General features: G+C 41.8%; 1 protein-coding gene across 1 annotated transcript; it reads left to right on the plus strand.

Annotated features, from left to right (window-relative positions):
* On the plus strand, positions 1-27,992 carry LOC126088458 (luciferin sulfotransferase-like). Its single transcript, XM_049906600.1, has 6 exons — positions 1-83; positions 193-292; positions 6,261-6,399; positions 9,831-9,951; positions 27,116-27,210; positions 27,714-27,992. The coding sequence occupies exons 1-6, from the start codon at positions 20-22 to the stop codon at positions 27,990-27,992; spliced, it is 798 nt and encodes a 265-aa protein (XP_049762557.1). The 5' UTR covers positions 1-19.

Consider the following 27,992-nt stretch of genomic DNA (forward strand, 5'->3'; position numbering starts at 1 on the left):
ACATTTTAAACAATATGCAATGGAAATAAAAAATTTTAAAGTGTACCCGGATGACATATGGGTAATTTCTTATCCCAAATCAGGTCAGTCCCAAGAATAAGTTTTAAACATTACCTGAGAAGAATTACTATATTTATAATTCCCGAGAATTTACGTTTTTTACTGTGCTTGTAAGTTCCACAAATGTTTCAGGAACGACGTGGACTCAGGAGATGGTATGGCTCATAAAGAACAATTTGGATTTTGTGACAGCTAGGAGAACTTTGCAGCGCGACCGTTTCCCATTTTTTGAGTAAGTATTCTACGTTGTGAAGTGTGCTGCTGCTGAGCATTCTTATTGTAACAATGTTACAGCTGTGCTTTCCGAAACCCTTGTTACGAAATTCTAAGCATTACGCAGTTCTTACTGTTGGAACGCCATTCGTTTTGATGGATCACCTGAAAAGGTCGGGTGTCGATTGTAGTCCAGTTTAAAACTTTCATTCTAGTGGAAACTTGAAGCTACATCCATTTATTATGAAGCGCAACATGTTTCTCCGATGGCGCTTAACTGAGACACACAGCACCGCACCGGAATGCGAACAAATCGAGTGAGTATCCGAAATGGGAACTGTACTTATGTACATTGTGCATTACAATACGCTTTCTCTCGTTAGCTCTTATTCTGGTGTGAGGTGGAGAAGGAAGTAGGCTGAGAAAATATTTTTCATTTCTCATTTGTTCTGAGAGCATGTCAGAGCTTTAAATGTAGAAACATGTAAGTTAATACAGATGGGTAGCAAAAATAAACCCATGATGTTCAAAAACAGTGATAGTAGAGTCCTGCTTGACAAAGTCACTTTGTTTTAAATATCTGAGCATATTGCTACAAAGAGATATGAAACGGAACGATCTCATAACGACTGTGCCAGGGAAGACGAGTGATCGATTCCTGTTTACTGTAAGATTTTTGGGGGAGTGTGGGTGATCTGTGAAGGAGACCGCAGATACGACATTAGTGCGACCTGTTCTTAAGTACTGACTGACTGATTGGGGTTCTCATAAGTTGGCCTAAAGGAAGATGCCGAAGCAATTCAGAGGCTTTCTGTTACATTTGTTACCAGCAGATTTGAAAAACATTCAAGTATTACGGAGGTGCTTCCGGAACTTAAATGAGAGTCCCTAGACGAAGGGCGACTTTTTTTTCGTGTACGCTATTGCCAAAATTTAGAGAATCGGTTTTTGAAGCTGACTGCAACACAGTTCTAAAACAGGCGACATACATTTTGTGCAAGGACCACGAAAATAAGGTACGAGAAATTAGGACTCCTACGGAGGCTTGTTGATATTCTTTTTCCCTTTCAGTATTTGCGAGTGGAACAGGAAAGGAAGTGACTAATAATAGTGCAGATTTCCCTTCGCCACGCACCATACAGTGGCTCGCAGAGTAAGTACGTAGATGTAGATGTAACTCTTGCTTCTTTTTTCATTGATGTTTCTTTGAAATCGACCAGCCGAAAAATTCCCGAAAACTGTAAGGGAAGCTCTCTCACGACGACCTGTAATCTAAGCAGTTCTACTGTTACGGTAGTGTTATGCTGCCAGGGGCGTAAATAATACTGATATGATTAACACGAGTGCTTGTAGGTATGCGCAATAGTAATAAAGCAGTTCAGAAGGTAATGAATCACTTGGTCTTTAAATTTATGTGTAAGGGAAGTGAGTTTACGTATTATGCAGCAAGTTAATTATCTCGACCTGGCTATTCATTCGTTGTGCGTATTTTGAGTTGCTGGAGCAATATTTTTGTTAAGCTCTTTAGAGTCTTTCCTGCATTTACCATATGAGGGCAGCGCCGTACATAACCTGGGCCCCTCGCCACTTCAACGGGCTAGCCCCTCTTCTCGCGCTCTGAGTGCTGAATTAAAAATGGCTCTTGATGAAGTTGTGGAAGTGGTTTACTTTATGAGATCATATTCTACCAACTCAAGACTTTTAATGCACTTGCGGAAACAAAAATAGACTTCACATTACTTTCCCCCTTCACAAGTAGGTCCGCTCTCTGGTTGTAGACACCTAAGGAAGATTAATAATACTAGCTATCTAAGTTTCATCCTAGCATGTTTTTCTTGTACAGACTGCAAACTAGTAAGCGAAGTAAGTTGCCACATCTTTTACATTCTTAGGTATTTTTAAAAAAAAATAAGTGGAGTAATCGTTTCCTCTTTCGCGTCTTGGAAGAGATTGCTTAGTGAACATTAGAACCAGAGCGTAAGAACATTGTGTGTATTCCGAAATATTGCAGGCAAAAGATAGCGACTTTACTTTTGAAAATGGGTTAAGCTTTATATATACGCATAAATGTGAAACAGCTTTTCTGTTTGATTAATGTCAACTTTCTTTATCAAACGTTTGGTTGTAATGTCTCGCTTTCGTTGTATAAGGCAACCGGCTTCCACTATACCACGCAGTCAGCTCCAGATTATGTTAGGATAACTTGTGTTTCAGTGAGATGACCAGTTAATGCAATAACGGCTGTATGGCGTGAAGATGAGCGCTAAGTGCGGTAGTAAAATGTAGCACTGTAGGTATTACTATTAAGAGTTTCCTACGCTACTGAGATCGCGTTCTTAACGAATTTTCCATGATAAGCAACTCGAAATGCCATTCGATGTTTACCACATTCCTTTACGGAGTTACAGTACTGATAATAAAAAGAATATGCCAAACGTTAACCCCAGTCACTAGTTCATGGTGTTCCAGAAATATAAAAGAGTGTAAGAATACAGAGAAAACCGTAGCGGTGAAGAAGATATAGTCTGGTGTTCAATCATGGTTTAATATGTGGGTCATTAGTTACTTAATAACATTATAATTAACAGTGTGCACCAGAAACAGCTAAATAGGACTCAGGACATTTGTATTTGACTTATCTACGACAGTTATCACATGTAAATTCCAAAAAACCTTCCAAAATTTCAAGGTCCATATTGTAGGACTTACGATACATTTAAAAGATAGTGAAACAAGAATTCAGTCGTTGTACATAACATTTTTTTCTTGTTCTATGGTTAATGCTTCAAACGCATGCTTATAACGTTTTAACACTCTCATAAAACAAGGGTAACACCTAATTGTCTCGTAAATAAAACGAGTGGCAAACAAGCAAGTGACTGATTATTTTGTAGATGTCGGAAGTTCTACATTAAAAATGCAGTACTTCCTTGAACAAATGTCTATGGGAAATAAGAACAAGGTACATTATAATGATTAATAACAATTATTTAAATAAAAATAAATTTTTAATGTAACACGTATTTATATATGACTAAAAGGTGTAAAACAATTACTCCTAGCCCCATACAGATTCTTAACTCCATTACAGATAGTTCTGAAAATCTGTGATTTCAAAGCCTTAATAGCTATAAAAATACCCAAAATATTTATATCGTAAAACGTGGAGCGTATGCAACAGAAAATAATCGGGAGGTGAACTATTCTCGCATCCGGTATGTGCTGAATAACCAACATATATTACGTTGTAGGTCTTACCGGTATTTTCAGTGCTGTTAAAAATTTACAGTTACAGATTTTCAGAACTATCTCTGTTGTGTTAGGAATATGCATGGCTCTGCGACACATCATTTAACAAAGTCTAATTTAGAAACGTCTTATATTAAAAATTTATTTTTGTATAAGTAATTATTTTCTTCATTTTGCATTGTGTGTTTGAGAGTTCTCAGTGGATTCTAAACATTATTATGGGACTAGAAGGGAGACATTTGTTAAAATTCAAGTTTATTTCAGTGTCTTCGCACATGAGCATTTCCGAAATAGTAATCCATCAATGAAAATTTAAAAACTAGTTTTGCTCACAATATGTTTTAGGAAATTTACAATGGCGATAATATTTACCCTGTCGCTCTTGTGTGTGTGTGTGTGTGTGTGTGTGTGTGTGTGTGTGTGTGTGTGTGTGATTTTGGGTAATTTTATACATCTGTACATGGCCGCGCGGGATTAGCGTAGCGGTCTAAGGCGCTGCAAACATGGACTGTGCGGCTGATCCCGGCGGAGGTTCGAGTCCTCCCTCGGGCATGGGTGTGTGTGTTTGTCCTTAGGATAATTTAGGTTAAGCAGTGTGTAAGCTTAGGAACTGATGACCTTAGCAGTTAAGTTCCGTAAGATTTCACAACACTTGAACAATTTTTTACATCTGTACATGAACAGAAGATTCAGTAGTAATCTTCATAATTTGATAGATAGCTCTGTGGAACAGAATAATATAACTTTAAAGTTAAGACGGCCTACAATTGAAACCCTCTCAATATCATGGGCGTACATATTACGGGAGACTACCCTCATACTTTCACATTGATATCCCTCATTCACGAAATATCTCATTTATGACCAGCACTTAAGTTTTGGTCAGGACTTGGACGTGTCACTGCATTTATTCACACTTACTTACATCTGTAACCGGATGCTCATATCCGTTTTAAACTCACTGTTCATTGGCGGCCACAATGTATTCTGAACTAATTGCCTGTGTAAGAAACATTGTATCTATTTAGGCTTCACACAGGTCATTTGGAAGCAGCGGATTTTTGGTACCTGCAGGAAAGTAATATTGAGAATGCATCATATGTCTTTCTACACATACAATTTAATTGCAGATTCAGGACTGTATTCATAGAAATTCAGTATTCGATGAAGCTTTCCAAACTTATTTGTATTGACAGAACTACCATGATATTCGACAGCATTTTTCAAAAATTAATTTTGTGATAATTTAATGTGACCTCAGCGTCATGGGCATCTGGAGTTACTAAGTTAAGAAACAATTACAAGCATTGGATAGAAAACATCACCTTAGGATTCTGTACTGTGGTCACTTCCTTTGCTAACCTAAATTTGTCACAGAAAGCCACCACATGAAAATGAGAACAAATGAGTATTTGGTGATCAATATTGGAATGGACATTAAGCCGAAATGCGTGTTGAAAAAGGCAGTAAGTAAAAGTAATACTTCATACAGCAATAGCAACACAGCAAAATAAGGAATTAATTTAGTAACTGACACTGCAGAAAACTTTGAAGCTAGCTATCGAGTAAATTAAAGGATTGAAGGAAAATAAATATTCTAATTATTTCATACTTTAAAATGAGGGAAAGTCAAGTACGTGGCTAATAAATTCCATACCGTTATGTATCACAAATGAGGACGTATTGTATAAGATAATGAAAAGTTTTAAATTTAATCTAACACTCAAAAATCAGATAAGGGCCATGAGAAAGATATTTCTTGATTTCGAAGTATTCGCCCAATGTTTATCTCAGGTATGACGTAAAACTATGCGTTGCGGCTGTGATCTTTGCTCCGTACGCGCTCGGCAAACGTAGAGAAGATAGAAATTTTCAGTTGTAGTCATTTCTATCCAATAATCCAGAAAGAAGCAACTTGGTGGATTACCCTACTCTTCCGAACACTACCGATAGTCTAAACATATTTTAATCGTGTCACTGCGAAACGTTTTGGTGTGAAATTTGTAGCAGTTATAAAGAAGGTTTTGAAATACTACTGTTAAACTTTTTGTGGGTTCTGGTATTTGCATGAACGATTTTGCGCGATTGTATTGAATCAAGGCACTGACTGAAATGATTTTCACTATGTGCAACCTAAGAGTTTCAGATTATGTTGTCTTTATGTCCTTCAGTTTCACAAATAGTAGAATAGCACTGCAAATAATACGTACTCTGCTTACTTAGTTTAAAATGGGCAACTCAGAACAAATAATAAAAAACACTGATAAACAAAGAATCTCTGGTTGTGTCATTCTTGGGGGTGTATAGTTAGCATTCTTTTTCTACTAGCCCTTTCTATTTTGAGTTCTCTATGTGCCAATAGTAGCTGCTAACCATGTCATTCACAGAAACGTAAAAGATTAACTTGTTGTCAAACTATGTTCCAGTTTAGTTAGACTCAGTAACTAATGGAATTAATCAATGACTTTTTGTGATCTGAGGGAATTTTTTTATCTACAGCACAAACAAGGATTTATCCGCAGGTAATGAATTTTAACAGAACTGAATCATCAATGCATCTAACTCTTTGGCTGAATTACATTCGTTTTTAAAATAAAAAGTGTTTTACCGTATCTCTTTTGCTGCTGATGCATGAATTTTGGATTGAATGTTTGATTTATGATAACTCTCCACTGAAACCAAATTTTGTTTCACGCTCATGTGAATTTGAAAACAGGAGATGTCCTTCAAATGCACAGGGTTAAGTGCGCCTTGCTGAGGGATCAGAAGACGCTACATCCTCTGCAAATGATCGACTGCCTGAGGCGACCACGGTTCATCAAGAGTCACCTGCCTGTAGATCTGCTGCCTGCTCAGCTGTGGACTGTGAAACCGAAGGTAGAGCGTTTCTTCACGACACTGATCATCTGAAGGCCATGTATTACAGATTGCGGGCTACCATCCCAATGATTTCGGGCTCACCTGTGGTTCCTCTTCGTCGAAATTTCTTGGCTCAAACTCGTCTATGGGCTGAAACGCACGTGTCGCATTACAGGCCCTACATTAGACATTTGTGATCCTTTGTTTAAATTGTCTGGCTGATGGCAAGTTTGCGAAATATAAAGTTAATACAACATATAATAACAGTAATGGTAATATCGGGAACTAAATTAACGACCCATAAATGATGTAGGCCACATAGTTGCGATTTGGTTAGAATAATGTTTACTCAGAAAGCAAACGAATAGCGAAAGTCGTCGTATTTAGAGTTACTGCTATACTCGAGTGCATATCAATTTGACACTGTTCAATCATTCACATAGCATTGCGAAATACAAGTTATCTACGCGAAAAGTTAGAGTTCGCACCAGGTGCACGACTGCTCACTGCTGAGAGACTAAGTCCCGCGATACCACACAACGCGAGATTTTCTGAGTCGTTTCACCTCCTAGCTGCCTAGAGACCGACTGTCCGCTTTCACGTCTCCTTTGGTGTCTCCAGCCGAACTGTCCGCTTTCGCGTCTGCACCAGCGCTGTCCCTCTACGCGTCCCCGGCAGCATTTTCCGCGCGCCTACTATCCTCATACAACTGACTAGGGCAGTTCCCTTCCCTGAAGTGGACCTTCTGATTGGCTCCAGCTTATTCTACATTATTTTACATTTTAACATACTTAAATAATCAAGATTTGACCATTTTCACTTTTTAAATAATGTCACAAAAAATGTGTGTCAAATATTATGGGACTGAACTGATAAGGTCATCAGCCCCTAAGCTTACAAACTACTTAATCTAAATTATCTTAAGGACAAACACACAAACCCATGCCCGAGGGAGGACTCGAACCGCCGCCGGGACCAGCCGCACAGTCCATGACTGCAGCGTCTCAGACCGCTCGGGTAATCCCGCGCAGCATAAACTAATAACAATACCCATTACATAATAAACGTTAAATTCTTTTAGATTAAACCAACACAACTTCCTCTTACATATGAATGCCACGGCCAGTTGCCTTGCACCAATGTGTTTTCTGATAAATAAATAAAGAATGAAAGTAACTATTATGCACTACACTTAAAAACAAATATTCTATTACCTAATGATTCAATAAGGTGACATACTGCCATCGTCCAATGCGTTTTCTTGGAGGAAATGATGATCTCATGCTTAGGTTAAAATACTGATAGTTAAAATTTACTCTACATTTTAAAAAAATAAAGTTACAGTGTTGATATTTATAATATTCGTCATTTTAATGATCCGCTTCTATACGAAATGTAGATCGTTGAGATCGACCAAAGCGTTCGGATTTTAGCATTGAGGTCTTTGTTACAAAATTTCACTTTAACAGTAAATTTTAAGCTATTGTAGTTTTATTGGGATCACCATGAGTATCTATGAAGCGTGGAGTATTAAAATTACTGTGGCCTCATTCCCTGGATTACTACAGATTTAAATAATTTCCATAAATGTTGTCCTTTATGGCCGATGTTAGGTCCGCCATATTTACCAATGCTATGTTTCCACGGGCACACACGGCTTGTAATGCGTTTCCCTAGGACGTAGGTTCTCTTTCGCACACTACAGTGTTTAGACCTCAATAGACAATAGACGCTTGTGAGTTTCCCCATCTCGTGGTGAATCTGCACTCTTTGTGGCACGCTATCCTGGACGACAGGGTTCGTTTCACAGTTCCTGAAAGCTGACTCTTTCGGTCATGTACTTAAATGAGAGCGGAATGCTCGTTAACTCACAAGATATACTTTGAATTTAGGTACACGTGAAAAATTTTTGTAAATATGATAACTACAAATTGTTTTTTACGTGATTTCTCTTGTCACAAGCATATTATATGAAGCACAGGAAGTACTGCTAACTAATCAACTGTGACTGCAACAAAGATGCATTCCCAATTGAAACGGCCTCATCGGTAAAGAAATAAGCAAGTAAGATAAACCACTGTTTCGTTCGAACCCCGTTTTGGTAGATGGATTACAACACTTCATTAGCTATGCCCAAAGTTCAAAGATGTTTTATAATGTCATAGGTGCAATATTTTTCTAGAATGAGATTTAAAGCTAAGAAACATGTTTCTCTGCCAGCAGTTTTACGGCTTATTGTATCACTAGCGCAAACACACGGTCCAGTCACATAATGTGACTGCAGACTGTATTCGAATTCAAGGTGCAATAACCACTCACAAACAAAAGGTCCGAGCATTATTAGTGGAGGGTCTATAAAGCAGGTCGCGGGACATAGAAATAATGCAGTCTTTGCAGTCAAGTGCAAATCGGGCAATTTATCTGACGTCCAAACCGGCATGATCTTTGTCGTTCAGGATAAGTGTGGAAGCATTTCCGAAACGGGTAAGTTTGTAAAACGTTCACGTGCCGTCTAGGTTAAAGTATACCGTGCATGGCAAAATGGCGTTATCCAAAACTGGCGATGAGGCAACTGTGGTCAGCTACGGCGAAACACGTGCCGTAGATGACAGGACTGAACGACGGCCGTACAGATATTTACAGGCGAGTAGACGACCGACTACTGCCCATCTGAACCGACGGACTACCAACAGTGTGTCCTCAATGACAGTTCTGCGAACTTCGCTACGTGTGGCTCTCTGTACAGGCGCATGGCTCATGCACCCATGTTGAACTGCTGTTCATTGGCGCTGCTGCAACTTACAGCCAGTACGACAGCTGGAAGTCTACTGGGTGGCAACTCGTGGCCTCTTGAGATGAATCACCTCCCGTGCTGTACCAGACAGATGGCCATGGGCGTGTACGTTGTCAGACGTCTTAAAGCAAACAGCCTGCAAGCGGGTTGTTATGGTGTGGGGCATTCTGTGGGGACCCCATAATTCTGGAAGGCACGATGAATCATCACATCTATCCTTGGGCACCAGGTCAACTCCTATTTGCAGTTTGGTTTTACTTGGGAAGATGGCGCCTACCAGGAGGACAACGAAACGGGTCAATGAGTGCTTCTTGGAACACTGGGATGCGTTTATCGTACTCCCATGGCCAAGAGATTCCTCCCATTTACAGACAGACTATAATCTATGCATCATCTCGTTAGGAGCGTCCGAGTCATAGACCCTCAAACAAGCAACCTAAGGCAGCTGGGCATGCCAAGAGAGTCGGCAGGGCCTCGCAACCCTGTTTGTACATTACAGGACATCACTGACTCCCTTCCTGCACGTCTGACGCTGCCAAAGGTGATCATTCTTTCCTCTCACAGGTGGTCACGTTATTGTGACTGGACGGTGTATATTTTTATTGTGAGGTGCATCTTAAAGGTGTAATCTAACACATTTTCCTCTTTCTTCCAGATAATTTACGTTGTCCGTAATCCAAAGGATGTAGCAATTTCATACTACTATCATCATAGGCTGATGCACGGCTACAGAGGAAACATCAAAACCTTTGTTGAAATTTTTCTTTCAGGAAATGGTAAGTAATCAACATGTTGCCCAATACTCGTATCAGCTCTATAATGTAGATTTACCTGTAATCATTTACTTTACTCGTTCGGACAACAGAGGGTCTTCCGACTCTCTGTACTCTAGTTTATCGTTTAGATCGATAATTTTATCTCGCAGTAAATGATAGTAATCTTACTGAACAAAAAATGAGGCTTCTAGGAAACGTACACGTAACGATCATCAGCGGGTATGGGAATGATTAGAGCTGTAATTTTCTTTGACAAGAAGATTGGCCACAAGAGTTCATTAGTCTTCCTACATCCATATTTAAATTGGATGAAGGTGGGACACAGCTGGTATATTTTTTTATTAAAAATGAAACTCCTCCAGCTGTACTTAAGATTTTGTATTTACTTGGCTACTAGTTTCGATGTTGCATCAACGCCATCTTCAGGCCCGTACACTTTGATGAAATCGAATGTGTGTGGCTCAGTACTAGAAGTCCGCAGTGAGACCAACACGTGCTCCACATGGATGTGGAGTTACTGCCCGCCATCCACATGGAGCACGTGTATGTCTCACTGCGGACTTATAGTACTGAGCCACACACATTCGATTTCATCAAAGTGTACGGGCCTGAAGATGGCGTTGATGCAACGTCGAAACTAGTAGCCAAGTAAATATAAAATCCTAAGTACAGCTGGAGGAGTTTCATTTTTAATAAAAAAAAATATAAAAAAGAGTTCATTAGCGTCCTTTTTTATGGGACTTAACTGCTAAGGTCATCAGTCCCTAAGCTTACGCACTACTTAACCTAAATATCCTAAGGACAAACACACACACCCATGCCTGAGGGAGGACTCGAACCTCCGACGGGATCACCCGCACAGTCCGTGACTGCAGCGCCTAAGTCCGCTCGGCTAATCCAGCGCGGCCCCTCTGTTTAGTAATATTATCATGCGTAGTAGGATATATAAGGGCCGGGGACAGCAACAGATGCAGAGTAATCACTGTGCAATCACAGAGACGCCACGTACTCGAGCGGCTCAGAGAGGCTGGAAATGCTTCACTATGAGTCTACACTTGGTCGACTGATCTAAGCAGCTATATTTTTGCGGCATCCAGATATGACATGGTTTCGGACTAAGGGGGAACGTAATGGCAGGCATTCACGCTGTATGAGCCCCACAAGGTAAGATCACCATATTGGGCAGCAATCACATAGTAAATCCTTACGGCTGGGCCTGCCATTTAAGAAGTAAGAACATCTTGCGACATTCTGTGTCATCCGCTACCAGTTGGTTGGTTGGTGTGGGGAAGGAGACCAGACAGCGTGGTCATCGGTCTCATCGGATTAGGGAAGGATTGGGAAGGAAGTCGGCCGTGCCCTTTCAGAGGAACCATCCCGGCATTTGCCTGGAGTGATTTAGGGAAATCACACCGCTACCACTGGTCAGACACAGCCACCACCCGGACTCCGTGCTTACCATCGCATGCATAGTGTCCGGTTAACACAAAACAAACGACTGCATTTCCATTGGTGTCGTGAGCAGGAAGGACGAAATTCTGCAGAAAGCCATCGCGTTGTGTTGAGTAATGCATGATGGTTTCCCACTGCCCCTGGAAGCCATACCCAGCGAGTATGGTGGCAACCTGAGGAGAGGTCCCATTCTTTTAGTGCTTGGAGGGACACAGCAGTGCTACTTCGGTCGTCATGGTTTGGTAGGCATCGGGTATGAGGTCATATCTCGGCTGGTAGTAACTGAGGAAGTCTGATGGCACAACGGTACGGCGCAGACAGCGTGCTTCTTCGTATGTTACCCCTAATACGACAGTAACCTGATGAAGTTTTTCAACTGGACAATGTTCGTCGACACAAGACACGTGTCTCTGTGAATTATTTGCATGATGTTGAGATATTGAGGTGCCTAGCGAGATCTCCGACACACCCTGTGGTACTCCACCTCAGATGTCACCTCGGTCCCTGTCCCAGTTCGAGGACACCGAGGACTAGTTACAACATTTGTTGGACAGATTATCTGAGGAGAGGATTCAACAGCTGTATGCCAGAGGAGGTGCTATTTCGTACAGTTAACCAGAATCTCAGTGCCACTCTTTTTGTACATCCGACTCAATTTTTAGTCACTGAAAGAACATCACGTACACTCGCAAACAAATAAGTCTCATTTTGTTTCTCCTCCCTTACTGCATGCTTCACTATTTTATCTGTTCGTGTATGGAGGATGAATCAAGTAAAAAATAGCACCACTTTTTTTTACACATATCAAAACGTGGCGCTTTTCGGCTATTTTTTGACTGTTTATCTGCTTAATATTCTTAGCACTGGTATTAACACAAATAATGAAGCAAGTACGCTTTTTTTATTTTTTAAAGTGGAGTCGTATAAGTTTTATAGCTGCCTCCTGCAGCACTCGGGAAGAAAATTACATTGATATAGCGTTTGTTAATGTTGACATTGAAACTTGTCGTAAAGAGTGTGACAGGTCTATGGTCGAAGTCGGCATTAGAGGCGCAAACACCGCCAGCAGTGCTCTCATGCTACGCTGTGTCAGAAAGTCAACACATTTGTCTGTTTACTTGTCTGCATTGCAGGCCGCTCATTTGTGCTTGAACATTCGTTGCGTACAGACATGTACGCCACTGAGTAGAAGTTGTATATAATACCTTTAAATGGTGAATGTAAATGAAATGCTGTAAAAACTGTACAGCGGTATAGAGCTGTATTCCCGGATCGCCAATGTCCGACCCGCTGTGGACACGCACGAATTATTAAGACGCTATTGCGACAGGCTACTTGGACTTCGAAAAGAGGACAAGAAAGATGACTACAACTGACAGAGAACGCAAAGAAGCTGTTATAGCTACGACGCTAATGAATCCACACTGTGGTCCGAAACATACTGGCAAGAAATCAGGAATCAGCTAACTCCACAACAGCACCTCAGGCTGCCACACTCAACACCAACACATCACCTGGGGGAATACTGGAAACACTATTCCCTCGACACACGACCGTTCAAATCCTTACCAAGGTGCTGACGGCCGTCACTACACTCATCACCCAGCTCATGAGCGCCGAACCCGGGCAATACTGGGCTGTCATACACACTGCCATCACAACACTCTTTCACACTCTTACATGAATAATATACCACACCCGGCCCATAACGCAGACTCGCACACACTATCACAGATCCTGTTCTGGAACGCAGACTCGATCCACAACAAAAGGGCAGAATTTGCCGCGTTCATGGAGCGCAAGGGAATCCTTGTCGCGCTACTGAGCGAGACTAAGCTTAAACCGCACAAACAATTAAACTTTCCTGGCTACTGTGTCTATCGTACCGACCGACTGGGCGACGCCGTGGCAGGTGCAACTGCAATCGTCATACACAAAGACATTGAGCACACAAACATAGAGCTCCCTGAACTGGAAAAAATCGAGGCTACGGCCGTCAGACTCAAGTTCAACGGAGGCTACACCACACTGATATCGGTATACAACAGCCCTGTAGGCATTTCAACACGCGATATCAGCACATTACTCAACATGTCACCGCGAGTAATAGTCGCTGGAGATCTGAACGCAAAACACCCAGAATGGAATTCGCGCATACGAAATCCCAACGGCAAAAAACTGTACGAACATTCACTAGGCTGAAACTACATTAAACTAGCGCCGACTGAACCGACGCACATTCCCTATCAGAGGGGACACAGGCAAGACGTGATAGACATGGCCCTCATCAAGGGCATTACATCGACACTCAACGTAGCCGTTAAAAACGATCTGCCGGCCAGTGTGGCCACGCGGTTACAGGCGCTTCAGTCTGGAACCGCGCTACCGCTACGGTCGCAGGTTCGAATCCTGCCTCGGGCATGGATGTGTGTGATGTCCTTAGGTTAATTAGGTTTAAGTAGTTCTAAGTTCTAGGGGACTGATGACCTCAGATGTTAAGTCCCATAGTGCTCAGAGCCATTTGAACCATTTTTTTAAAAACGATCTGCCCTCAAACCACCAACCTGTAATACTATACGTTGAGGGAACACTGCAGCACATGGAACAACGCAAGATGTTGGACGACGGGCGTGCGAATTGGACATTGTTCAAGCAAACGCTCGATAGCCACATCCCACCTATACACGAAATTAATGAAACAGCACAAATCGACGAGGCAGTAGAAACCCTCACTATCGCCGTCCTGGACGCAATGGCAGGCACCATACCTGATCACACCTCACAACAACGCAGTGCGGCCCTGCCCCAGGATATCCTGGGCCTAATCTCAATGAGGAATCGCCTCAGGAGACAATGGCAGCGCACCAGGCGTCCGTAGTTCAAACGGCACATTAACAGGCTACAGGGCATCATACACGATAAAATACAAATACATAGAACACAACAGTGGAACCAAAAACTCGAAGGGCTGAACACCGCACGACCTGGCGTGTGGCAACTATCCCGACACTACACCAGGGAGAAAATATACACCCCAACGCTTCAAGGGCCTCACGGACCTGCATACTCAGCGGAAGAGAAAGCAGAACAAATTGCCCGAACACTCGCAGCTTCATTCACACCGAACCTGGTACCATGAGATCCAGTGTTCACACTTGCTACTGACCAAGAGGCTACACGCATTCTAGCCCAACCATCGCGCGACGACATTCGACATGCTTTCACAGCCGAAGTCTCCTGGGCTATAATGCATTCCGCTGCTAGTTAAGCCCCTGGTCATGATGGCATTCAACACCGTGTCCTCCAGGAGTTCACGGATAAAGCAACTGAGTACCTAACACACATAACGAATGCCATACTAAAACACCAACACTTCCCCGCCTTTTGGATGACGGCCAAGGTCCTGATGTTCAGGAAGCCGGGGAAAGACCACAGCCTCCTACAAAATTACCGACCCATCAGCCTTCTGAGCTCGCTCAGTAAGATTGTTGAGAAGGTGATTCTCAAACGCCTCACTAGGCACTGCATAACAAATGACATCCTGAGACCGGAGCAATTCGGCTTCCGGAATCACCACTCCACAACACAACAACTCCTACAGAACAGAGTATTCGCTATTACAAGCTGAAATTTATTACAGAACTCAATCAGACTTTCTCCTCTCTCATTCCTTGTCCAAAGTTCGTATTCTCGTGTTACTCTTTCTTCTATTCCTTTCCTTTTAACCTAATTCCTGTCCACCCATGACTATTACATTGTCATTTCACTTTACGTTCTGAATTACACTTTCAGTATCCACATATACTTGCTCTCTCTCTTCATTGTCGGCTTACGACGTCTACCTCAACTATCTTTGTCGGTGTTGGTTTGCCATTGATTGTGAAGATAACAACACTATCACTGAACTGTTCACAGTAACACACTCTCAGCACTATTTTTCTATTCGTGACGAATACTGCTACCGTTATACTATTTTCTGCTGCTGCTGACACTTTCTTTCTAGCTTCCTTACCACGTTCAAGCTTCTGACTATCCACGCCCCGATTCGTAGAACGTTATCCTTTGGTTGGTTATTGAATTTTTTCTCAATATTACCTCTCCCTTGGCTGTGGCCTCCCGTGGATCCGAATGGGGTACTATTATGGAATCTTTATTCCAATGGAAAGATCATCATGACCCTTTTTAAAGAACAGGCCACATGTCCTGTACATACATGTGTCTTTGAAGCTTTGGTTTCCAATGCCTTTTTCATCCTCATGCCGTTGATCATCCACCTATACAGCAACCATTATTACAGTTTCGTTAGTTGCAAGCGAGATAAGACATCCAGCGAAACCATACTAAGTGCTGTATCTGAAAACGAAATACATTAAATACAGTGTGGCGGAGATAAAAGTAGCCCGTGTAAGTGTAAGAGAAATGCTGTGAAATTACAGAAACGAAGAGTGCAAAAGAACTTCCAATTGTTTACAATGAAAACTACAACGAAAAATACCTTTATACAAAATTTTGTAATTAACCTGCTACAATATGATTACGCCGCTGTACACGTATAAATATATTCAGATACACCTGGCGTAGGGTTCGGGAAACGATGGAGGCACCTTCACGTTTTACGTTGCCTTAACGTTCCCATATTATGTGTGAATCTGTTTCACAGGCTCTTCAAGTGTTCCTACAGTAAAAAAAAGACATCTTGTTAGATCCGGCAATCGTCGTAGCGATAAACGTTGGCCGACAGTTCGTTCCTCAGTGAGTACATCATGGGCTCTTTCCAGTGATACCTTAGAGTTGTAGCATGTTGCGCCATCTTGCTGGGAGAAGCAGCATTGTGTTTCATATCCAATGTGCTGAGCACAAAATGTGTAAAAAATATCCATATATGCAGTCACGTTTAGAACAGTGTCAAAAAATATCGGTCCAATGCCGTGCGTTCCTGTTACCTCGAACCAAACACCAACTTCTAGCATCATGGAGAGGGTGCTGACACACAGTTTCGGGGTTTTCCGTTACCCAGTACCTCGTGTTATCTGAATCCTCATGAGCTGAACGGCGAAACCGTGCTTGATCACCCATGATAGAATGAAAAGGGTCTAACAAACCATCGTCAATATTCTTCGGAAACCACTTGCAGTAACCTGTACCTTTCTGATTGTCATAATCTAGTAATTGCTTCACATCCGTCATATGATATGGCTAGGAATTAAGACTTTTCGATATCCACCGGGAACTCCCCCTACCTACATGCGCCTGCTGGGCCAATTTACGGGAAGTTTTTATCCAGACTCTGTATTGCTCTATTTGCTGATATTCCTCCATCTGGACCCTTGACCTAAAAAAATTCGCGAGTTTCCTTCATCGAACTTGTTTTCACATATCCTTCCACAACCTCAATACCTTCCTCTATCGAGGCAGTCATTTTGCAGAGTTCAAAGAAAAACGTCTACCTTCACTGACGAAATAAATTGAAATGCTGACAGAAGAATGCTAACAATCGGTTATTGTATAAAAAACTGTCCATTGCCGCAACGGTTTATTTCAGAAATCTAAGTATTGCATTCGCATTCAGAGGGGAGGGGACTGGTTCTAAATTCGCCACCCTGTAGTTGGAAAGTCCACTCATGTCGAAGTGTATTTTATCTGATGGAAACATAAAAAACTGACACCTCTGAGGGTGTTAATATTGGCGCTGGTGACAGTGACAATGAGCAAAAAATGATTTTCAAAGAACAAAAGACAACTAAAAGGATCAGAATTTACATATACAATAAACTACGATTGCATACAGCTTCAGTTGAGTCATATATGATAGTGTAACGCCGGACTTTCAGTTCTGCACATGACCATGTAGAAAAATTGGGGTTCAAGTTGAGGGAAATGGTTGTCGAAGTAAAGGGCATCATGTATCTAGTAGAAGTGTTCATGATGCGGAGTCCCTTCCATAGAATTCTGTGAAAAGGTCCTTTAGTGAAACAATGAATAGTTATCATACCAAAAACGTAACGAATTATTTTTCATGATGTGCAGATGGAAACCTCAAAGGATGAGTCACACAAGACGTTTCATCCCTTTTGTTTCGTGAACGAGGTTTTCGGCCAATGACAGTATGCTAAGGGGTACGTATTTTGTACGTGCTAAGGTATCTTAACTCGTTATCAATCGAGAAGCAAGTATGATTTTAGAAAGAGATTGATATACTTTTCTAACGGAATCCGAAAGCGCTTGAAAATTCGAGTACAATGATAAAAGGCTTGTTAATTCTGAAGATCAAACCCTTCGCAAAAGATTTGAACAATCCCGAAAGAACAGAAAACAAGCATTCATGTAACTGACATATCTACCTGGGCAGTGGATCCATCTTCTTCAGTGCGGATGCTCAAATAAGTCCTATCTCCTGTGGGAATCTCAGAGTAGCAACCATGAAGCCAATGTACAAGGACGGCGGACAGGTGGTATTCGGTGCGAATGCGCATAGGCTGTGAGGCGCGTCGAGACAGTCCGCGCAGCTAAGGTAAAGCCGTATTGCGCACGGCACGGTGGTTAACGCATCTCCCTAGGAAGCAAGAGTTCCCTGGCTTGAAACCTGGACCGGTACCCATTTCCACTGGTCGTCGCTGATTCGCTTAATGTCCCACTGCAGCTGACAGCAGTAATCCCCATCAATTTACGTATACTGTAGAACTAACAAGAATTTCCTCATCTATCACCATCTCCTTTCTGCTTCAACATTCCATGAATGAAAACATATACACCAATGAGGAGGAGTTAGAGATATTACTTTTATACTTTACCAAACAAAAGTTGTAGCGGCATACTGCCTGACGAGAACCTGGAAACGTATGCAAATTTGTAATTTGTGTTCTGATGTCCGAGTAGCTAGCACATGTCTTAGTTCCATATAAGAAACTCGTAACTAGCCCTGTATCTATTTCGTATAGGAATTTAGGTATTACCGTACAAGAGAATATCCCTATAACACCCTCATCACATTTAGCGGTAAGATGGCCGAGTGGCCCGTAAAAAACTGAACACATATCAAGCATGAAAACAGGAGAAAAGTGTACTGAACTGTGAAAAAAGAACCGAGAAAGAAACAGTGAACGGTCCAAAGTCAAAAAGTGCAACATAGTACTAATTTATGTAGCCATGGCGTTGTGGTTAGGTGGTCAGCGTGTTGGATTGCGCGGCTGGAGATACGTTTTCAAATCTCGCTCACCTCCCCCTTTTTTTTTTTTACACACAATTTTGACGTTTCTGTTCGTTGTATTCAAATTTGTGCCTGAGTCGTGGTGTAACGTCCGTCTGCAACGGCGAGGTGTAAGAAGGGGACCACCAGACGTGTGTACCTCCTAGTTTTTCTGCACAAGTATCACATGTTACGACTCTTGCGTTCCGGTTTGGAAGTTTTAAATTCCTTTGTTTTGACTTGGTTCACACCCGTTTAGTTGTTGTTTTCGCTTCTGTGAGCGTCTATGCGGCATATCACCTGCTCTGTGTTCATCACAATACCACGTTTACTTGCGACGGTAACACAGGGCTATTACAAATGATTGAAGCGATTTCATAAATTCACTGCATCTCCATTCATTGACATATGGTCACGACACACTACAGATACGTAGAAAAACTCATAAAGTTTTGTTCGGCTGAAGCCGCACTTCAGGTTTCTGCCGTCAGAGCGCTCGAGAGCGCAGGGAGACAAAATGGCGACAGGAACCGAGAAAGCGTGTGTCGTGCTTGAAATGCACTCACATCAGTCAGTCATAACAGTGCAACGACACATCAGGACGAAGTTCAACAAAGATCCACCAACTGCTAACTCCATTCGGCGATGGTATGCGCAGTTTAAAGCTTCTGGATGCCTCTGTAAGGGGAAATCAACGGGTCGGCCTGCAGTGAGCGAAGAAACGGTTGAACGCGTGCGGGCAAGTTTCACGCGTAGCCCGCGGAAAATTTGCTCATGCCTCAACTGGAGACCGACTGCGCCGACTTCATCTTTCAACAGGATGGTGCTCCACCGCACTTCCATCATGATGTTCGGCATTTCTTAAACAGGAGATTGGAAAGCCGATGGATCGGTCGTGGTGGAGATCATGATCAGCAATTCATGTCATGGCCTCCACGCTCTCCCGACTCAACCCCATGCGATTTCTTTCTGTGGAGTTATGTGAAAGATTCAGTGCTTAAACCTCATCTACCAAGAAACGTGCCAGAATTGCGAGCTCGCATCAACGATGCTTTGATGGGGACATGCTGCGCCGAGTGTGGGAGGAACTTGATTATCGGCTTGATGTCTGCCGAATCACTAAAGGGGCACATATCGAACATTTGTGAATGCCTAAAAAAACTTTTTGAGTTTTTGTATGTGTGTGCAAAGCATTTTTAAAATATCTCAAATAATAAAGTTCTTGTAGAGCTGTGAAATCGCTTCAATCATTTGTAATAACCCTGTATATGCTTACTACACGACTCACATTCTGTAAGCAATGTATAGTGTGACACCTGGAACACTACAGAAGAAGAACAGACCTGTCAATGACCGGACGGTAAGTTCATAATTTTGTAAATAAAAAAATACAGCGGTTTTAACAAAGATCTCCCACTTTGTAGTCCAATGCCATGGCAACACAACTACGACTCCATGATTTTTTTTGCAATTTGCTTGATGTTGCACGTCTTGGGCTTGGATCTTTCGCTGTTTCTGTTCTCCTTGCTTCCCCACAGTTCAGTACACCTTCTTCCTGTTTTCATGCTTGAGATGTGTTTAATTTTTGACAGGCTATACACTGGGCTGTCTTACCATTAATTGTGAGGGGGATCCGATGAGGAGTTTCCCTTGTTAGCGGCGTAGACCTGTCTTCTTGCATGTAACGACGAGGTGTGGAATGTTAGCTCCACGTGGAGGAGATTACATTGCAGTGGATGGCTCTGGCCGCATTGTTTTCCAATATCAGCGGATTTCCCAGATTCTTTCGCGAAAGGTTTCAATGCCAATACTAACGAGCGCAGTACCACTGTAAATGCTTTTGCAATAGCTGTTGAACGCTGTTATGAAAAATACACGCGTCCATAAAAAAACCCTACGTGTTCAATTGTTGGTTCATTCCAGAGGTCAGAGCGTTATCCATAGAAAACAAGCATAGTTTCGATACCTGGAGAGGTTCAGCAAATAAAAGGGGTGATACGTCTTACGTGAATCGCTCTGTATAGAGTTGTCATGGACGACACAACACCGAAATTTTGATTAGCAAACCAAATGCTAAATTTCTGATTCCATTATCTAACATTTCATTACTCCTCGGTCGCGTACTGCTCCTGTTTAATTCACACACGATGAGCGACATGGATATTTATTTCAGTGCCTTTCGGAAACTGTTGGTCTCGTTAAGCTCGAATATGGCCCTAGGGTCAGATAAAATTCCTGTCATGTTCTATAAATAATTTCCAATTTAGATAGCCACTCTTTTAACCATAATATACCTTTTAATCTCTAGGACTAAAGCGGCGTGTGCCCGGTGGTTGAAAGAAAGCACACATCACACCCGTCGTCAAGGACAACTGAAGTGATTCAGAACAGTACCATCCAGTATCGTTGACATCCACCTGTTGAACAACCTTAGAATATCATCTGAGCTCTAACATAACGTGGAATCAGAAGCAAAACTACTTTTATCACGTAACATCCTGAAAGTCATGGATTATGACTATCAAATGGATACAGTAGTTCTTCCGAAAAGTATTTGACTGGGTATCACACCACAAGACGAAATGTGTAAATGGATTAATAATATTTTGGTGATGCGAACGATAAATTTTATGTACATCTACACGTACATCATACTCCTAATGGTGAGTGGCGGACGGTACTTTCGGTACCACTATCAGCTCCCTCCAACCCTGTTACACTCGCGAATGGTGTGTGGGTAGAATGATTGTCGGTAAGCCTCTGTATTGGCTCTAATTTCTAGACTTTTCTCCTCGTGGTCAATATGCGAGATGTATGTGGGGGGAAGTAATATTTTGTCCGGCTCCTCCTGAAAAGTGCTGTCCTGAAATTTCAATAGTAATTCTCTCCGTGATGCACAACGCCTCTCTTGTAACATCTCCCAGTGGAGTTTGTTTAGAATCTCCGTAACGTTCTCTCGCCAGCTAAACGGTCCCGTGACGAAACGCACCGCTCTTCGTTGGATCTTCTCTATCTCCTCTATCAGTCCTACCCGATAGGGATGCCAGATAGATGAACAATACTCAAGAATCGGGCGAACAAGCGCCTTATAAGCTACTTCTTTCGTGGATGAGTTACAGTTCCTTAAGATTCTTCCGATGAATCTTTGTCTGGTGTCTGCTTTCCCCACTATCTATTTTATATGGTCATTCCACTTAAGGTCGCTCTGGATAGTTACGCCTAGATATTTTACGGCAGAAGCGGTGTCCAGCCGTTTGTCATACAGGGTGTTTCAAAAATGACCGGTATATTTGAAACGGCAATAAAAACTAAACGAGCAGCGATAGATATACACCGTTTGTTGCAATATGCTTAGGACAACAGTACATTTTCAGGCAGACAAACTTTCGAAATTACAGTAGTTACAATTTTCAACAACAGATGGCGCTGCGGTCTGGGAAACTCTATAGTACGATATTTTCCACATATCCACCATGCGTAGCAATAATATGGCGTAGTCTCTGAATGAAATTACCCGAAACCTTTGACAACGTGTCTGACGGAATGGCTTCACATGCAGATGAGATGTACTGCTTCAGCTGTTCAATTGTTTCTGGATTCTGGCGGTACACCTGGTCTTTCAAGTGTCCCCACAGAATGAAGTCACAGGGGTTCATGTCTGGCGAATAGGGAGGCCAATCCACGCCGCCTCCTGTATGTTTCGGATAACCCAAAGCAATCACACGATCATCGAAATATTCATTCAGGAAATTAAAGACGTCGGCCGTGCGATGTGGCCGGGCACCATCTTGCATAAACCACGAGGTGTTCGCAGTGTCGTCTAAGGCAGTTTGTACCACCACAAATTCACGAAGAATGTCCAGATAGCGTGATGCAGCAATCGTTTCGGATCTGAAAAATGGGCCAATGATTCCTTTGGAAGAAATGGCGGCCCAGACCAGTACTTTTTGGGGATGCAGGGACGATGGGACTGCAACATGGGGCTTTTCGGTTCCCCATATGCGCCAGTTCTGTTTATTGACGAAGCCGTCCAGGTAAAAATAAGCTTCGTCAGTAAACCAAATGCTGCCCACATGCATGTCGCCGTCATCAATCCTGTGCACTATATCGTTAGCGAATGTCTCTCGTGCAGCAATGGTAGCGGCGCTGAGGGGTTGCCGCGTTTGAATTTTGTATGGATAGAGGTGTAAACTCTGGCGCATGAGACGATACGTGGACGTTGGCTTCATTTGGACCGCAGCTGCAACACGGCGAACGGAAACCCGAGGCCGCTGTTGGATCACCTGCTGCACTAGCTGCGCGTTGCCCTCAGTGGCTGCCGTATGCGGTCGCCCTACCTTTCCAGCACGTTCATCCGTCACGTTTCCAGTCCGTTGAAATTTTTCAAACAGATCCTTTATTGTATCGCTTTTCGGTCCTTTGGTTACAATAAACCTCCGTTGAAAACTTCATCTTGTTGCAACAACACTGTGTTCTAGGCGGTGGAATTCCAACACCAGAAAAATCCTCTGTTCTAAGGAATAAACCATGTTGTCTACAGCACACTTGCACGTTGTGAACAGCACACGCTTACAGCAGAAAGACGACGTACAGAATGGCGCACCCACAGACTGCATTGTCTTCTATATCTTTCACATCACTTGCAGCGCCATCTGTTGTTGAAAATTGTAACTACTGTAATTTCGAAAGTTTGTCCGCCTGAAAATGTACTGTTGTCCCAAGCATATTGCAACAAACGGTGTATTTCTATCGCTGCTCGTTTAGTTTCTATTGCCGTTTCAAATATACCGGTCATTTTTTAAACACCCTGTAAATAGTGTAACTGTAGAGTAGTGGATTTCTTTTCCTATGTATGCACCATATGACACATTTATTCACGTTGAGAGTCAACTGCCAGAGCCTGCAACATTCATTTATTCTCTTCAGGACGTTCTGAAAATTCTTACTGTCTTTTGGCGTTGCTTCTTTGGTATACACAACTACATCATCTGCGAATAGCCTTAAAGTGTAGCCGGCGCTATCTACCAGATCATTTATATACATTGTAAACAGCAACGATTCCATCACACTTCCCTGTGGTATTCCGGATATTACCTTTACAAATCGTCGATTTAGTTCCGTTAAGGGCGACTTGTTGAATTCTGTCTGCAAGAAAGTCTTGAATCCAGACACAGGTCTGCTCCGATACTCCATAATCTCGTATTTTTTTCATTAAACGGCAATGCGGGACGATGTTAAATGCCTTACTGTAATGAAGGAACAGCCGTCAGCCTGATCACCATTGTCCACAGGACATCTCATGGAGGAACAGAGCGAGCTTGTCCAAAGAGTCATTTATAGATGTTGTAACTTCGGACGTGCACCTGCGAAATCTGTTGGGACTCTCCCTGATCTTGTTGTTAATTGTGATATGGCAAACATAGTCAATCATAATCTCGCACCTTTTACAGGCGTTGCAGTTACGTGGTTATGATACGGAATGATCACGTGGCGTAATTCGCAGGCAGTGTAGGAAGCGGTCTCCAATTCTTTGGGAGGATACTGGGATAAAGCGAACAGCTACATGGAACACTGCTAATAGACTAAAAGAATACACGTGTGACCCAGTCGAGGATGTTGACCAAGTATGTGAGTCTCATACAAACAGAACTGACGGCGATTTTCAATGTACACAAAGAATCAGAACGAAACGTCACAGGTGTGTTTGTCTCACGATAGGGCCTAATGAAATCGCCGAGAAACCTAAACTTGCAGTCGCATGGATATTGACATCAACAACCCCCGTTTCAGTGTAAAAACCAATAACAGATTGTTTTAACGAATAATTACTAACTATATGGTAGGTGCTCGGGTTACATTATCCATAAAAGACATAGCTTCGGTGGTGGCATGTTACTACGGACAAAATCAAGTGTTTATACGACTACCATTACACTGCCTTGAACGTTTCAAGTGTGTAATAGTTCGATCTTCAACACTAACGCTTCGTTGAAACATAACACGGTATTCATTTCGTAAGGAGGAAGAGTTCGCTTGTATATAAGGCAGCGTGTATGGTAATGCAAGAGAAGAAATGCGTACAACACATCTTCGTACCTGAATATCTTCGTGCGACCGAGGCAAGATTCTTAGGACTGCAAACGATGGACTGAGATAGAGCTGACAATGTGGTAGGCATCCAGAAGTGTATCAAAGTGTGTCGACGTATTAACAGAAGTATGTAACATCGCACAGTGCAGCATTGTGAATGTTTCACAGGCAGTTAGCATATCGCTCTCTTCTTCAAAACGTGCAGGATTTTTAGTGTGTTTGTCAACGAACAACAAGAACTGATGCATCCCAATATACACAGAGGAGAGAAATTGAAGTATTTCCATGGAAACGTAGGAGTATATGGTGATGAGAAAAGGTTGAATGGACTGAAGTTGTTAAAGTGATGTTTTAGTTCAACTGACCATATAGGAATCTAAATGCAAATAGTCAAAAATATAAAATCAAAGTAAATAAGAAGGTAGTCAAGCATGCAATAAATTTAATAACTGGCACTGCTAAACCGAGCAAGTATACAGATTCAAAAATCCAGATGCTTTAGTGATGGCGAACAGTACATGTAAGCGAGAAAGTAGTATCAGAACATTAACGCCCAGGAAGCACTTTACAGAAAGAGACACCGTTCTGCGGGTAACTGAACACTGAATACAATTATGGTCAATTGTTTAGTGTGAAATATATTTTTATGTGGAAGAGGCATGAGGTTGCTAAGAAAAGAGAACGAAAGCATATGACTTTGTCTTTGGGTAAGGAGGACATTAAAAAGGACAGGATGTACAGAAAGAGTTTAGAATGTGGAAGTAATAACAATGTTTAATATATATAGATAAACCACAGGATGCGAAACGACAGTCTCAGCTTTGGTACAATAGCCGCAGTTATCTCCCACAGGTACAACTAAGTTCTTGCCGGAAGTGAAAACCTGCCTTTAAAAATCCTGCCCTGACAGTAATTCAAGTATCAAATTTTACTTCCGCAAAGGTGAAGCTAAAGCCAACACGTTTTGATCTGATTAAATCTACTCTTACAATTACGGAACAGGTTGGAAGCTTACAACACTACTCAAATAACCGTTGTACTTACATTGGGATAAAACTAATATGATGTTTTAGCTGTCTACAAAGGAAGCATAAGGGGTCGAACACTTTAATCAAGTGAAATAGGTGGCATAGAGCGCTTACTTCACTTAACTTGTATACAAGAATAAATCTGGCATATAATGGTCTGATATAAAGTCAGCAGTAGATAAAAGCATTAAGTAGTGAAGTGAGCGGGGAAGTGATGTCGTCAATTAATGGCCTGAGTGGCAGAATGAACGAGCTCAGGATTCGGACACTATCAGACGTTCGATGTACCACCGTTGAATTGGTCAACGATTATCGTGATTCAACGAGTAACTGCACGATTGAAAATCCTGCTCGTAGGTACTACAGCCTTCCATTCGCTTTTGAAGTTTCAGTATTGAGGTAATAGTTGCAAAATGGCACATAAAGAGTTTATCCGTGTGGTGCGGTGGCTGTGCTGATGGTGAAAGCGCCTGTAGTCCAGCCAAATTGTGGTCACCAACAGAACGCATCCAATTTCAGTTTTGGTACGTAGTAACAATAAAATTTCGTAATTAATTTAGGGCTATGCTTATTTCTGACATCTAATAGATAGTTCTTGATTTTACATTCTGTATCGCCCCGACCATCGTAGTAAATTGGTAAAAAGGAAACAAAATACAGTTATGATATGTCTACGAACAGAACGCATTAAACACTAAATTCATAGAACTAGTAAGTAGAATAATAAGAGGATAAATGGTAAGCTGTAAGACTACAGGGAACGCAAGATTTCAGAATTGTTATATAGCAACACAGACGTGCTAAAATTAGAGAATAGTGGAAAACGAATATCGTACAACAAGGACTAGAACGTACACAATTTATAAATATTTTCGCAAGATATCGGAGGGTTGAAAGGTTTGATATGTTAATTAAAATATTGAGCAATGATAAATATATGTCACAAGTTGCGATGTTTGGAGGACAATATTAGTGGCAGACTGTACATTCCACGACGTTTGAGAATGTTTATGTGACAATGAAAGGAGCTGATACCCTACAAAATAAGACATTCGCCGTTTTTGCTTACTAACAGTTTTACTCAGCCAGTAATCTGTCACTCTTTTTCTCTCTTCCTACGATTTCTATTTTTTTTGTGTAAGTAGTCTATATTTGAACATTTCACAAGCGTTTACTATACTACCAAAAACTCAAACTGGCATATAATATCACAATCTTTGGCCGATATCTTCTGCAGTTCCTGCAACATCAGAGGTAAACTCCTTAGGTAATGTCTTCAGCACACAGAAAATTACACTGCTGAATTACGACTTACGTTAGTCTGTCATTTACTTTTAAGCATCAGCGAAACGTATTTTAACTATTATAACTGTCAAAGGAGTTGTATATATCTGTAATAATCTTTCAGTGGCTTATGGTCCATACTGGAGACACGTCCTAGACTTCTGGAGGCTAAGGGATGAGCCTAATGTGTTAATTAATACCTTCGAAGATATGAAGAAGGTAATGTACAACTGAAACACGTTTTCACTTATTCTAAACTTTATGTCAGGTATGAATATATCCTCAGGAGTTACAGTTTTTGTGTCCAAACCACAGATATAATGATGTCATAAGAGTATCTGTCACCTATTTGATATAAATTGATCAACATGTGGTACGCACTTAATGGCACAGAAAAAGAGTTTTGTTTTTGCTTGAAATTCGTCAGTAATAAGAAATTTCTCTTGTAAGACTATTGGTCATGTCATTCGATTGCCACTCAGAAAGTCAATGTTTTAATTTCGTTTATTTCTCCAAATTTCCATCCACATACTGCTGTCTTGATGAGTTACTAGTGTCTTCTGCAAACGAATGTTTACGCTTCTACGTTAAGGAACTAAAGTTTAAATCACTTCTAACTGACACTTTTCTTTCTATAATTTGAATGTAAATAGCGGACATTTACATTATTGTTGTTGAATAATTTCAAACAATTATTTACTGAATTTGTTTTCAATTCACAGGATATCTGCTCTGTCATCAACAAAATGTCACGCTTCCTCGGTCGGACACTGAACGAAGATCAGGTGACGGCTTTGGCACAGTACCTGTCCTTCGAGAGCATGAAGAACAACAGCTCAGTTAACTTTCATAACACAGGGCCAGACAATGAAGTCATCGACTTTATCCGTAAAGGCGAAGTCGGCCAAGCGCCCGATGAACTCGAGCCAGACCTTATCGAACGTTTCGACGCTTGGAGTAAACGGAATTTGCGGGACACTGACTACCATGGCTCTCTGTAA

This window comes from Schistocerca cancellata, chromosome 6, assembly GCF_023864275.1.
Source record: "Schistocerca cancellata isolate TAMUIC-IGC-003103 chromosome 6, iqSchCanc2.1, whole genome shotgun sequence".
Classification (NCBI taxonomy): Eukaryota; Metazoa; Arthropoda; class Insecta; order Orthoptera; family Acrididae; genus Schistocerca; species Schistocerca cancellata.

Coding starts and splice junctions, on each gene's coding strand:
- LOC126088458 (XM_049906600.1), top strand. CDS start 20: ATGGAAATAAAAAATTTTAAAGTGTACCCGGATGACATATGGGTAATT. Junction 6,400..9,830: donor TGTGGACTGTGAAACCGAAG/GTAGAGCGTTTC, acceptor TCTTTCTTCCAG/ATAATTTACGTTGTCCGTAA. Junction 27,211..27,713: donor CCTTCGAAGATATGAAGAAG/GTAATGTACAAC, acceptor TTCAATTCACAG/GATATCTGCTCTGTCATCAA.